Raw genomic sequence first — 14,913 nt, forward strand, 5'->3', positions numbered from 1 at the left:
ACGGCTCACCGATTTTTCTCTTTCAGTTCATCCTCTGTAAACCATAGATTGTTGTGTGGAAAATTCCCAGTAAAACGGCAGTTTCTGAAATTCCGAGACCACCTTTCCTTCCTCATTTTGACACAGTTTGAATTTGAGCAGATACCCTTCTCCATGGTCATTCTTAATGTTGTTTTTTTTTTTTTTTTTAAATCACGGCAAGAGGATAAATTTGTAATTATATAACAAATCCACAATTATTTCTTTGAAATTTTATTTCATGTTAATACCATAAATATACAAAACTCAAACTATTTCACATGCGACAAAGGCCAGACAAGAGTGCATTACTTCTTTTTACACGTGATTTGATAATGGGGATCGATTTTTCAACTTTACAAAATATACAAGTGTCCCTTTCTGGATGAGTTTTTTTTTCTTTTTCTCTGATTCAGTGAAATAACATAGTCACAGGTCCAAAACACAGTTTTGTGTTGGCAAACTTCAAACACATTGTTCTGTACTGCTGACCAGCTCATCAAATACATCAAGAAATTACCCACTGCAGCATGGCTTTGTAAAACAACTGTTTGAAACTATAGATAGATGGGACTCATGTGGGTTTATGTAAGGAAAAAGAATACCTCAAAGTAAAACATGGAAAGGGATCACACCACAAACTGAGATTTGAAAACAAATCTGTATGGACATTTGGTAGATTTCTCACAGCTTTTCAGGACATAGAATAACACTTGAGGGAGCTTATTTTATTTCTTTTCCTCTTTCATACCGACCATAAACACACATCCTCGTACGACAAGCACACCTCTCGCAAGGTCAAGTTGCAAAGTCATTAAACACTTTTAAAAAAAAAACTTTAAATCTAGCTGATGCTATGACAGTGTCATTAAAAAAAACCCACACAAACCAAAAAGGAAACAAAATGCAAACAGTTTAAATTACACCATAAATAAAAACATTTTTCTCTTGCGCTACGTTCAACATAAAACAAGAAATGTGCAATGAATTTCGATGAAATTACGTCCAAATCAAAAGAATACTGCAGAGATCTAGGCTTATTCTTTCAGGACAAATTACCGAGCCTCAGCTAGCTAACACTGACAGCATTTCGTCCACGATAAAGTTCAGGCTATACATTTTTAATAACAGTAGTGCCAGTTATCACCCGTCTTCTGCCATGCACATCTTCACACACTCACCAACATCATGAGAGGTGCTAAAGCACAAAGAAAAAAAATAAAGAAACCCACATCCATATTTCACATCAGTGACAGTAGTCTGTACAACTTGGTGCTGGATAACACTGTTATTATTGTAGATAAATTAGTGTATCATAGTGACGGCACCCCAAGTCCAATCTTCTGTTATATTAATGCTTATTTTGGCTATAAAACTTCAAATGCCAGTAATTCACTACTGACCGAGGAAAACAAAAATGGAGTGTTAGCCTATGTAGTGTACATATACACGGTGTCAATGTTTTTTTTACAAGTTTATGTATGCAGGTTAATCTCAGGAAAAATGATAGCTTTATCACTTTATCCAGAACTGTGGACAGTGATTCTTCTGTGAGAAAAGGCAGGTCTGATCCCTATGAATGGTACGCATCCTTTTCAATAGGAAACACGACAGCGGGAGGCCACGACTGAGCGCCTCTGAGATTCATAGCAGCGTTAGTTTTCGAGTATGAGGAGCTACAAAAACAACCGAGGGCCACACAGTTTTTGCGTTAATACACACATAAGGGGGAAAAAAAAGCTAATATTCAATTTTCATTCCCCTTTTCCCTCCAATTTTCTTCTCTTAACCGTCATCTTCTGTCAGGCAGCCACCGAGACATGCAAACAGCCCTCACAGCAAAACCGAGGGAGAATAAGTAGGCAGACATTCACCGAAAACCAGCTCCTTGTAGCTGGGACCAAAAGGAAGTGGGAAGAATGACTTTGCCAAAGACTTAGCTACCTTGGGTGTGCTAAACATGCATGCCGCTATCATGCTGTCAAATCTAGAGATGCTGACCCAGCCCACGTTGTCAATCAAAGTAGCACACAGAGCAGGAAAAAAAATGGCTCACCTGGCAGGTGTTGTTTGGGGGGGGGCAGGTCCTTATATAAGAACATACAGACATTTTCCTATTCTTGTGATTTTTTTTTTTGTTTGTTTTGTCTTTTACTATAACAAGAATGGTACTTGTCTCACAACAAAAGCACAGATATAGGACAAGGTACCATTTACCTTTCAGAGCTTAATGACGGAGCACTGGATTATATTAAAAAAAAAAAAGAAGAAAGAAAGAAAGAAATCAGAGCCACAATTTTCTTGGAGTGAAGCAGACATTCGCACAGAGGCCCAGCCACTTTCAGTATACGGGCAAGAAAACCAAACTATGTGCAAAACACCACGGTCAGATCACTTTTCATTTATCAGGCAGGAAGCTGTTTCGGGGTCATCACCCTCACAGAAATAAGGTATGGTCGAGCTGCGACCTTTACCTGACCGAGGATCACCTCGAGGGGACAGACGAACAAGGAGAGTAAAGGAGTGCGCAAGCGTGTGCGATGAAATCTCACACAGTCGGAGCACACGCTTGAGTCACTTGCTGGATGTTTTGTGGGATGTGAGCAGATAGTCACCTGACTGAAAAGCTGACCAGGTGGATGCAGGAGCGCTGATATATGATTTAAAGTGAAGATGGACAACTCCGATCGTTTTTTCCGTTATTTTGCTTCACACTTTTTAAGCAAAGTGTGTCGGTGCAGGGCAAACATTCACAAATATTATCAATTTGATCCGAGGACCAGCAGGGCCAGAGTTGTGCATCTCCATTTTTTCTGTGTGTGTGTGTGTGTTTAAGTATATGCGTGTGTGTGTGTGTTTAAATGAGCACTGAGCACGTGTACCACATCTGTTTATGGATGAGCTTTGAAGGCCCCGCGAGCAGCGTTGGATGCAGCATTGGCTGCAGCGTTGGCAGCTGCAGTCTGAACGGTCTTGTTAGACATGACCCCGGTCGCAAACTCTTGCTGGGCTTTCTCAAAACTAGCACCGGTGGTGCGATAGAGCGCGTGCACCTGTGGAAAGAAGACAAGGAATTAGTTGCAATCAATTTATTTGGTTTAAATTTACCAAAAGAACTGCAGCACAGCACGATAGGAAAGATGTTTCTCTTCCTGTCCAGTCATAGCACTGATTCTTCTTGGCATACAGCACTATTCTTATTTCTAACACACTACAAGATGATGTAGACCAGGGGTGTCAAACATAAGGGGCCAGAATGGGCTGGCAAAAAAATACAATCTGGTCCACCGGACAGCTCTGGAGAATGTGGAGAGTGGCATTAATTTCAGATTTTTTTTAAAAACACCAGCAAAGTAAAAACTCTCTGATCTTTCACTATAAACTAAAAAAAAGATTTTAAAGAGTCTTTTCTGCAAATTGATAAAAACTTTTGAAATTTTGTTGATTTAACAGTCAAAAAAGCAGTTTTGTAACAGATTTGTTTCATTTACTACAAGAAAATTTTTTTTATCAAATAGAAAAACTGAGTCACACTGTGGAGACTGCACTTCTTTTTCTTTGTTCTAAGCCATCACAAGGATTAAATTTATAGTGAGAGAAAGGAGGAGATACACTACTAAAAGGCCAACTTAGGATCATAGTGGGCTGTAGTTTTAGATCCCTAGTTTAGATGTTTCCCTCTTCTCTGTCCACTTAAGTCCTTGTAGAAGCAAGTCTTCTTTATTGGCAGCCATCCTGGCAACATTTGCGGGCACTTATTCCAAGCTAATAAAACCAAAGCCCCAATTAAAATGAATGGAGAACGAGCCATAACTTTAATTTCGGAGGTCAACTTCACATAAAAACTGAATTGAGTGAATCTTCATTTACATTTGATTTGGTGACTTTGCCCAAAATGCGAAATACAGAACATCATGACCTCGTTTAGGTTGCAATCCAGAGAGCAGATATTATAGAGTACACTACCCTAACTCTTTACTACAGTTACAAGTAGATCTGTCTGCCACTGCCCAACTGGCTCTCATATTTCCCGCTTCAGCTGTCGATTTGCTCGGCACTCCTGCCATCTTTGGCATTCCAAAATTCTCCCACTGATTTCTCAGAGTGCCACATCTCACTTTTACAGCGTCTCTATGTCCTCTCCCCAATATTGTCACAGCAAAAACTTTTACTAATAATATCCTTTGTCACTGTAAGGATGCCGTCTTTGTGTTGCGTTACCTTTTTAAACATAATGAGGGAGCCCACAGACAGAGCAGTAAAGAGGGCTGCGATGAGTAACATGATGATTCCTACAGGGATACTGGTGTTCAGGCCAGTTAGAGCTGCGATCCAACCACTGGCAAGACAAAGGAAAAAACCAAGATGACAATGTGATCTTCAGTGCACACTGATCTACGGTGCCTGGATCAGCTCAAGTACAAAATACTCACCATGTTCCCCAACCAGTGATGCCAATGGTTTGTAGAACGTGAACTCCAAACTGACAGATGTAGACGAAGAAGAAGACAAAGAAGCGGAACGAACTGTCGCTCCTACGGTGGAAAAAAAAGAAACGGTAAGAGAGCAATGTGGAGGGAATAAAGTCAAACTGTGCCACTAGTTCATCCTCCATTAAACATTAATTACTTAATCCTTCCCTCATTCTCTCAAAGCCTTTATGCGTGAAATAGTCGAGTGCACGGTAAGAACATGGCAAAGTCAGCTGCCCAACTCTTTTTACCAGTTTCATATTTGGAACACTATTAACTTTATCTTAAGTTAATTTATGTGTGTTAAAAGGAAGGTGCACATCTGTTCAGTTTTTATAGAAGCTGGGAGTTTGTGATGTTTGAGAAATGCTGTGTGAGCTTGTTCTTCTGGGCACACAGGTTTTCTGTAAGGGGACTTTAAATCCCTGAGCTGCTCCTTTAAGAAGAAGACAGGCAGTAAGTGTTTTTATTTAAGATAGCCTTGATCGGCCACAGACACAGGAGATAAAGCAGAAATGATTTTGGAGAACATACCTGTAGGTCTGTGTTCACCTAGACCTACTCTCCTAATCTCTTTTTTTGGTGTCTTTTTCCAACCTTCCTGTGTATACAATTTATTGTATTTCAACTATAAAAACTGAACCCACATATTTATAGAGACTTAGACCCCAAATATCAGTGGAAAGGCAGTGTTTTTCTTTTTGGTTTTTCATGTTTCAGCTTACCTGAAAGCCCCGTAAAGCGGTCTGTACCAGCAGACGAAAGAACATGGGGTAAAAAGCAGAAACCAGAGCATAGCCAGGCCAAAATCTACGCCACGAGTTGGATCCACACAGAACCAGGCCAAACAGCCAAACATGTTCACAAAGAGCGTGCCTGCATGGACTGATAAACAAAGATGACAAAGAACCTCAGATTAAACCTAAACTTATACTAAGCAACATTTTCTATACAGATTCTTGTGAATGACCAAACGGTTGATGTTTCTTAGGTAACTTGCATCATTAACCACTTGATGTGGTTAATTTAGAAAGAAATTGATGAGGTGTGCTAAATAGTACACTTACACATCCAAAGGTTGTACATAATCTTTACAGTCTTCTGGAACTCTACAGGGATGTCCACTGCAATGTCGTGGTAAAAACATGGACCAACAGGGAACTTCTCCGGTAGTGGAGGCCAGTTGTTCTTCCGCCCTGCGTGGAGAAACGAAGCAGTGGTTGGATGTTGAGCTTTTTCATCTAAAGCTAAAATATTATTAAATATACTAACAGATTTGTTTGCAAGAATCTTAACAAGGCAGAAAAAAATATGTTACAAGTTATTATCACCACGGACATTATCCTACAATTAGTAAATGTGAATAAAGTATGAGTGTTTGACATGAAATGTTTCTTTCATTCAGTCTATTCAATTAGATTTGTCCTATGTACATTTAAACATGAACATGCACTATAACATTATGCCTTCTTAATTCAAATACAGAGAAATACTTTCTTTTACGTTTTAAAACTGTGTTTGTCAATCACCATTTATTTATTTTATGCAACTTGTATTAAATTTCCAATTTTGTAAATCAGACATTCACTAAGATATATAGCTTGTGTGTCGCTTTCACTCCCATCCTGCACCACACGCACATGCACATGCACTCACACACAGCAACACAGTTTGGTCCATTTGATCAACTGGACATTTTTTGGCACAGTGCAAAACTTAAACTGGAACATTTCCTGTTCCATACTTGTGTAAAACTGTACCTGCACAGAATTAAAATGCTCTTCACAAATTGTGCGCCACGCCCGATATGTTAGTGTCAAGGTAAGAAGTCAACTTTTAGATCAGCGCTGTTGCTAGTCCAGCTCTGAGTGGGACCCAGAATTCAGACTTTGAGGTTGAAGCGTGCGAGTGATTCAAATGGGTAACTGATGAACTGACTGACCTCCGACGGCTCCGTGGGACTGTAACTCTCTCTCTCGACGATCGAGCTCTGCTGCTTTCTTCTCCAGCTCTTCCTGCCTTCTCAACAACTCAGCCTGAGCACGCGCTTGGTCCTGAGACAAACACAGATGTGATCTTAAAGCTCACAATCCAACATCTGACAGCGGTCCAGTATGACATGAAGTCCAATGATGTAAGTAAAGGTTTTGTCACTCAGGGAAAGCTCAGACATGTTAGTTTAACAAGGGAAAATACGGGCTCTGATTTTAAAACGTATCAACAACTGCAGTTCACTCACTTGCCTCTAACAGCTAGTTCTATACAACTCTAAAGTGATGCTACAGGTGGAAAAGGGTCATTGAATGGATCCACACTATTCAAGACAGTGACATAAAAGGGTGCAGGAAACATTAAATGAAAAGGCAGTACCTCATTACGCCGCTGATGGCCCATCAGAAATCAGATAAGTATATGAAGAACAAGAGGAAAGGACAGAGTGTTGTAGTGTTGCAAGTATGGGGACAGTTGTACATTTTTGGTTCTTTTTCAATTTTGATCACCTTTAACACATAGAGCCCAAAGTCTAGGTTCTCTGGGACTCGCTAGCCACCTTTAACTCTTCTTTTTTGTACACAGGGATCTACAGAGCTAGCTAAAAAAAGGATATTTGAACACTGCTGCTTTTGCTAGTCTGCAACAGAAATGCTGGTTAACTAAAGCGACCCACCATAGAAAGCAGTGCCTCTCTCTTTCTCTGATGGGAAATTGTAAACAAGCAGGTGGGAAATGAGACAGACAGCTGCGCAAACTAGTGTGAGTTTCCAGCCCACTCGTATCTAGGCTGTGTCGAGAGTGCAGTAGCTTATAACCACTTGATTGGAAAAATGTACAACTACATTCTGCACAGACATGTAAGGAAAGACGTCTGCTGTTGGAGAGACTGCTAACATTAGCCCATGTTTTCAAACGTATCCAGCACTGTGTGTAAGATGTGCAAAGTACCACTTATTCAGCAAGATTAAAAATACTACTTATTTTCAAAGAATGTGATTAACGGAAACTATTCAATCTTTCAAATCACGGTTAAAAACCCATTTGTTTAAGCTTGCCTTTCAAACTACTTAGTATAATTTCCTCCCGGTTCGTGCTTATTATAATATTACCATCCTATAACTGTATTTCTTTGTTGTTGACTGTTTTCTTTTGTTGTAAATCTGCAAATATGGCTCGTCTGTGAAGCACTTTGTTGTACCTGTGACTCTTAAATGTGCTATAGAAATAAAATTGAAATTGAAATTGAATTGAATTAACTGTTTAAAGTAGCTCTTAAAAACATAAGCAGTATTTCTATTAATAATGTTTAAGTTCTACAGTCCTAGTTGACTCCCTTGAGTTTTTTCTCAGACCAGTAAATTAATCTTTCTGAAAAGTCTTTAGTCTGTGGAAACTTCAACATCTTCCCTCTAAAGTGCATTTTAGCTGCTTTGACTGTAAATTCAGGTTCATCCCGTTGCTTCTGTCAGCAATAAAATCAAAGATTAATGTCAGAGTTAGAGTTCCCTTGGGAGCCGTATAAACCCCAATAACAAAACCTCCACCATTCTTCACAGATAAAATTTGAGACTGAAAAAACAACGCCATCAAGCCAAAATTTTCTTTGATTTTTTTGCGTCCTTCTGGACCTTCTGTTAATGAGTATCCTCAGCGGTTTGTATCTAGTGCTGAACTTGCTCCAGTTAAATAAACAAGACAAGCCGTGATGGATGTAACAGAACAAGAATAGACAGGAATTTTGCAATGATCTACACATTGGTGTCCAGCTGTTGATGTCCACCTCTGTCTGACAGATTTTTCTCTCTTATCTACCTCACTTGCACTCTGACCCTCTTTACTTGTCATGCTTACAAAAACCCCCATCTCTTCATCAACTCCAAGCTAGACATTAACTGATGTTAACACACTGCTTCCCAAGAAATGTTTCACAGCCATGTTTTCAATTACTTTTCAGCACTTGCACATTAGGCACTGTGTGTTTAATGGCTATAACACACTCACGGCTCTTTTTATATTATTAACTTAGTAGAAAGATGAGAAAAAACATAGTGCGACTAACCAAATATGTTTAGTTTGAATTGCGTATGACAAAAACATGTTGACAACCTAACTGAAACAAAAAAATGAGAAGAAAACTGGATGTGAAACATGTATATGAATGCTCTTGTGTGTTTTACCTGAGTCTGTTGCTGTGAGTAAGCTGGCGGCTCTTCTGTGGGCTTCATGATGGCAGGCTGTGTGTTCTGGGAAGGTGCTGGAGTAGATTTGGGGGTGTTTCTTGGGGCTGCCTGTAATCCAGCAGAGATTCTCTATGTTAATATTTGTGCAAGCATTAAGAAAAAGTGTAATTAGGCCACAGTCATATTTTGTCACTGAAATCCTCTGTGACTGAGAGGAGGAGGAGAGAAAGAGGATGAGGATAAGGGATAAAAACGAGGTCACTGACTAAGAAGCACTTAAACGCATGCATGCACACTACTCATCAATGAAGTTGCCCGTAAAGCTGACCGTTCTGGCGTCTGTGAAGGGGTTATACTCCTCCAGACCACCAGGAGGGGCAGATCGTGTCACCTGGGTCACCGAAGGATCCTACAGGGCAGAGAGGTCCACATAGGAATTTAGGGAGTTAAAACTAAAACTGCAAGACCAAAAGCTTCATTCACAAGATGCCGTTAGACGGTCTTTAGTTTCTGAAAATCAGCGGTGAGAAGTTTACATAAACAACATGTAAATGTCTCACTTTAATGATGGTATTCTACTAGTATTAAGGCTTTCCACCATGTTTTGTGAAAAGCTAAAAACGCGCAAGTTTAAACACCCTGATAAACACAGCTTCAAGTAAAGGGGACTCAACAGCTGCTTGAAATGAAAGCCTTAAGATTTCTGGAAGCGTGTGGTTTATAAAAGGTGGAATAAAATACAAGCTGTAGCAGAAATTAATAGCTTGTTCCCTTGCTTAACATCGAAAACAGATGTACAGTGTCTGTGTTTCCAAAATATTAGTCTACATGACTGCAAAGGCAGCCAAATGTTTGCTGGATACTGTGAAAGTACATAACACTGTGATATGAGCACAAAAATGCACCTGTCCTAAGCTAGCCACCCGGTAAACTGTCCATCAAGCTAGCAGTGGCCAGCGAGTGTTGTACAGACGGTGGGCAGAGCTAATGCTATCCAGCTAGCTAACGTTGACATAATGTGTCTTTGTTCTCAAATGACATAATTCCTTTAAATTCGTTTACAATAGATATCCCCAGCAACAGTGAATTGTGACCATGTAATTATTCGGCACTCTCTCTACAAAACTATCGAGGAATAAAATTTGATGATTAGCTCATTCTGCAAGCAGGGATGCTAAAGTGAGTTTGGCCTCAGTGGGTTTTCAAGCGTATACTAGCTTGCTTGCTTGCTAGCTAGCCGTGTCAGCTACCTGAAAAGGATTGCTGAAATCCGGGTCTGCGAACGGGTTGCTGTCGAAATCGGACATTGTGTAGCCTTTCTAACAAGAGTTTCCTGTGTGCGGGAACTCCCCGATTCTCCAGGGAAGACTCAGGTCCTTTGATTTGACTGCTTCTCTCTGCCGCCTGCAGTCTTCTCCGCCTCCTGCTGATGGAGACCCCTTGATTAGCAAGTTAGCCAGTAGCACAAAAATGGCAGGAGAAGAGAGGATGCGTGATTAACAGAACGGTCTACGTCACTGTTTCAGCACCGCGGACAGCATGATGCCCGGGCAGGTGCGCTACCTCTGTACACAAATGTGCAGAGCACTGCACGACACACCTCTGGTGTATTGTATTGTTATGTACTGTATTTGTGTGTTGGACTGTGTGTGAGTATTTGAGACTTAAACATGGAAGATTACAAGTTCACATGTTGCATTCAGTCTCCGTATTTCCAGAGTACAATGTGCAAAACATACTACATGAGAGTTTACTGATCACAAAGTTCATCCAGTCCTCAAACTATACGCAAAAGCTACTGCCTGCCTTTATGGCAATTTGTTGTATTTGTGTGATGTTATGTAAGTATACAGATGTTTACTTACTGTCTGCAGAACACAGGATCCATCTGCATCATGCTGAACTGATACAAATTCTCTGACTAATAATATAAGGAAAATCTCACTCTTACATTGTAGACTCCATATCATGGATTACTGTACTTAACCCATTGGAGAACCTATTTGAATCGGATGATGATAGTTTAATTATATGTTTCTTTCTGTGTGTGCGTACTCTCCTACGTTTTGCACATATGCATTAAAATGGATGCTCCATCCATCCATCCATATTTATCATTTTCTGGGTTGTGGTGAGGCTGGAGCCTATCCTGGTTGTCATGGAGCTGAGAGGTGGGATACAAAATTTGCCCTGGACAGTTAGTCTGTCACAGACTCAAGCCCAAGCCAGGCAGTGGATTTAAACCCAAAACCTTTTTGGTGTGAGGCAACAATGCTAACCGCCTCATCACATGCAACAAGTCTTTTTCACTTATTAAAAAAATTGTAAAACTTTGACCCACTACAACATTGGTGTTTATCTTATTATCTGTAAACAATTAATAACTAAGAATGATCCAAAGAAAGCGACCTTTTGCTTTTATTTCAAGTGCACCTTACTTTTCTAATTTCTTCCACACTGAATTACATTTTCAGTAATGCTATGTTGCTTTCAATGCAGTACTTTGAAATTAGTTATTACTTTTAAGCTCTCAAGATTATTTTCATAGTGTGCCCATATCCACATAGCCATACAATAAGTTCTTTCAATAAATTATTTCTATACAATTAGTTTTTATTAATTATTTTTTTTCAGTTGCCAAACAAAGAAGTCAACCTAAACTTGTGGGGCTGCTTTTACTTGCGTTTTGCAATTTCCACCTTTGTAAGATGTAATGGCCAAATCTTTAATTCGGTGTACTGATGAGAATGTCTTCCCAAATTAAAACTTCAGCGCAAAAGTGGAACTAAAAGGCAAAACCTGCACACACGGGCTAATGTGAGACAAGAAAAGATTTTTTTTCTTACATCATCCTTGTGATCATTCAGTAAACTACAATATTTGAGCTCCTGTAGGTCAAATACCAACGCAATCTCCTCCACTTGATGATTATGATGATTACGTTAATGATGATAATGATGATGAGGATGGTGATATATGGAAGTGTCTGCTGCTCACTTGGTCGCTTGTGCCTGTGTGAAAGAAGTAGAGAGGAAAACCTAGACTGCCTTTTTCATGATAAGTAACAGTGACCTCTTTATCTGGAGCAATCCCAGACAATTTACTGGAAATCATTTTATCTCTCTTGTCCACATATAAGAAGTATCAGCCCCCCTGAGAGCTCCTGTGGTGTGTGTTCGTGTGTGATTTTCTTCACTGGCTTCAAGATTCAGTTATATGTCAAAAATGCCCACTTGGGGGAGCTACGATCCAAAAGGTCTCTTCAACCCCGTTTCGCAGAATCCTTTCTCATTTTCCATCAATTTATTTTCATTCAAACCAAGGGTGACCATGTGAAGAACATCAGATCAGTTGACAGCCTGTAAATGTGATTTAAACATTTAAGCACCATTTACCCAGATTAAGTTTCAATTGAAGAACAAATGCTATTAGGTTGAAATCTTACAGTATGTTGTAAATGATGGTGGTTAAAATATTCCCTTTTCACTGTTTGAATTCAGCTGCTCATTTTTAAACAAAGGCAGCACGTTTCTTTAGTTTTATGGCTGCTTATCATACAACCGTTAAATGAAACTAATGGGTTTTTGTTAATAAGCAGCTAAACATTTTCATGGCAAGTTAATGTGCTTTTTTGCTTTATATACTGTACCTATATAATGTTTGTGTGGATGAACTCTAGATAAACACAAAGTGAGAATTCATTACAATTCAACTTCAGTACACACACGCGCACACACATAAATGAGCATCGGTTCCTCCCCTAATCTTGTATTAATGGACCCAATCACAGAGTCTATGAATAATCAATGGCCAGTGGTCTGCAACCGCAGTGCTGAGACCTTGAGTGAAACTGAATTTTCCTAATAAGACACACACACACACCCACACTCACACATACAATCACACCTTGTGGACCTAATAAGCTCTAATGCTCTGTGGGTTGAAAATACGTCACATGGTTTGTTTGCTGTAGAATGTGAAAGATAAACATGCTGTGCCAGGATGTGCAAACTGTGTGCATGGACGTACTCTATATGTGTGTACAGGGGAGGAAAAAGGTGTGAGAAGAGGGATCTGTCTGTCCTTGTCCACTTGTCCACTGGCCCTCTAATGCTGCTTTCCATAGATGACTCTGTGAGGAAACAACCACTTTGGCTAATAGCTGCTACATTAGTCTCTTAACCAGCTGGTCATGGCCATTTAGAAATGTTCATTAGGTCGCAGACCAGAGTGGATAGGTGAGATAGTTCACTCCACACTGTTGACTGTAGAAAGACAGGAAAGGAGACAGAGAAAGAGGAGAGAGAGAGAGCGAGGAGAAGGGCGGACAAACAGACGGTGAGGGAGAAACAGAAGCAATTTACTGGCCAACATGACGACCAAGTGTAAAAAGCCACAGATGCAATTATCGTCATATTGCTCTGAATAAGAACCTTGTGCATAATTAGATCTCATTAAGGTCTATGAGTGTTATTTTAGGGCTCTGAAAGGTTGGATAAGCAGCACTTGATATTATGGCTTATTAATGCTGCAACATCTGGTGCCATTCTGGCAATGGCCTGACAATGTCTAAAGGGGCTGAAAAAATTCAGTATTCAACTGATGTTGTGACTAGATGGTAAAATACAATGCACGATCTGTTATGCTTATCCAAATATAGGGCTGGAGATATACTGTATATAGATATAGGGTATTATGGCTTTATGTATGCTGTGTGTATGCATGCGAGTTTGTTTGTGCTGATGACCAGTCAGAACACATTACACACCGCAGAGGGAAACAGCCCTCTGTCGCCGGAAAAGCGATTGATTCTCCATTTCCATATTAATGAGCAGATTTGTTAAGAGCCTGCAGGAGTGGGAGAAAATAACAGGGTCTTCATAGGGCACGACATTTATAAATAAAGCTGATGCAGAGAAAAATGGAAATTAAACCTTTTAGTTTAATAAATTTGAGGCGTCCGCAGCAAAGCGAGCGATTTGCATTTCCATTTGTGGCCAAATAATGAGAGTGCGGGTCCATGATGAGGCTGCTAGTGCTTCTTTTGGGTCTCAGGCAGTGAGACAATCACTCCAGCGTGCAGCCCTCCACATCAATGTCATTAGCTCAGGCCTGTTAACTCTGCTACTTGGCTTTCTAAGATTATTTGGTGAACTAGAGATTCCTATTGTCGCTTCGAGTGAGGAATAGAAATGGCGTCAAAGTAAAATTCATTCACTTCTGTATCTACAGCATTCCCCACCTTGGACGTGTCTATATATTCCCTTAAATATTCATAGTCTATACATGCAGACATAACTTTAAAGTGATATTTTTTTGTTCTAAAACAACCTTGTCAGAAATCGTAGCTTTCCTTTGCTCTGCCATTCTCATAAACACTCACACCTAGATGCACACCCACATGTGTCTGCACACACACGCACACACACACACAAAGCATCACTGATTGAATTTATTGGGGAATGGATGTTGACTAGACCACTCCAAGTAGGCTAGATTGTTGTTGTTCCCAGATTGACAGACAGACCCAGAGCGGCTGATTGAAAGTGCCTTTTAGCTTGCTCTCACTGTATATTTGATTTGGCAAAATGGAAGGGGAGTCCAGTCTTTTCCCAGGATGCAAACACAAGTCCCTGTGTTTGTGTGAGAGTATGTGTGTGTGTTTGTGTATTTATGTGCGCTCTGCGTACGTTGACTAGTGGATGCTTTTGTAAATGCTGCATAAAATGTACCCTTTCAGGTATTAATTGAATAATGCAAGCACTCCCCTTGTCAGCCATCAAGTGAGCCACTTTCTCGGTGGCCTGTGCCGTTCTCTTTGCCTGTGAATTGACTAGATTTATCTGTGTTGTTCCAGTCAATGGATGCCATTTGTTCCAAATATTTGACATAAACATGCAAAGAGCAGAGGCGTGCACTCATAAAATAAGCTTCTAGACTGTTGTTTTACAGCCCAAAGAGACAGAGGGCTCTCGGCCTATCGAATCATGTCGAGCTCTTGCTGAGCCAACAGCGTGTTAAAGTTCTTTTTCAACCAATGATGTGATGAAAAGGAACAATTGCTGCCATAAAAAAGAGGAGAAAGGAGAACAGGAAGAAGGAGAAAAAGAACATGACGAGAGAGATTGAGTTCTTTGGTGGTGCCAGTGCGCAGCTGGAAAGAGCTGTGCAGTGTCCTGCTAAATATGCATAGTTATTTTCCATACCTTTAATGGGACACATCTCATTGAGTGCCTTATGTCTGCTTC

The 14,913-nt window shown here is 40.1% G+C and overlaps 1 protein-coding gene across 4 annotated transcripts; it reads right to left on the reverse strand.

The window, feature by feature from the left end:
• Positions 1-239: 239 nt before the first annotated feature.
• Positions 240-10,190, reverse strand: LOC102303202 (secretory carrier-associated membrane protein 1). Of its 4 annotated transcripts, XM_014332597.2 has the most exons (10): positions 9,916-10,187; positions 8,994-9,074; positions 8,663-8,773; positions 6,861-6,872; positions 6,433-6,544; positions 5,558-5,686; positions 5,216-5,375; positions 4,452-4,553; positions 4,240-4,357; positions 240-3,071 (listed from the first exon to the last, which is right to left on the reverse strand). In XM_014332597.2, exons 1-10 carry the CDS (start codon positions 9,970-9,972, stop codon positions 2,910-2,912), a joined length of 1,044 nt encoding a protein of 347 aa, XP_014188083.1. In that variant the 5' UTR covers positions 9,973-10,187; the 3' UTR covers positions 240-2,909. The 4 variants fall into 4 exon arrangements, with proteins under 4 accessions (XP_014188083.1, XP_005919172.1, XP_005919171.1 ...); XM_005919110.3 differs by lacking the exon at positions 8,994-9,074 and having other exon boundaries at positions 9,916-10,190; XM_005919109.3 differs by lacking the exon at positions 6,861-6,872 and having other exon boundaries at positions 9,916-10,185.
• Between the last annotated feature and the right edge of the window lie 4,723 nt (positions 10,191-14,913).

This window comes from Haplochromis burtoni, unplaced genomic scaffold, assembly GCF_018398535.1.
Source record: "Haplochromis burtoni strain Fernald_Lab_line unplaced genomic scaffold, NCSU_Asbu1 Contig_34, whole genome shotgun sequence".
In the NCBI taxonomy this organism is placed as follows: domain Eukaryota; kingdom Metazoa; phylum Chordata; class Actinopteri; order Cichliformes; family Cichlidae; genus Haplochromis; species Haplochromis burtoni.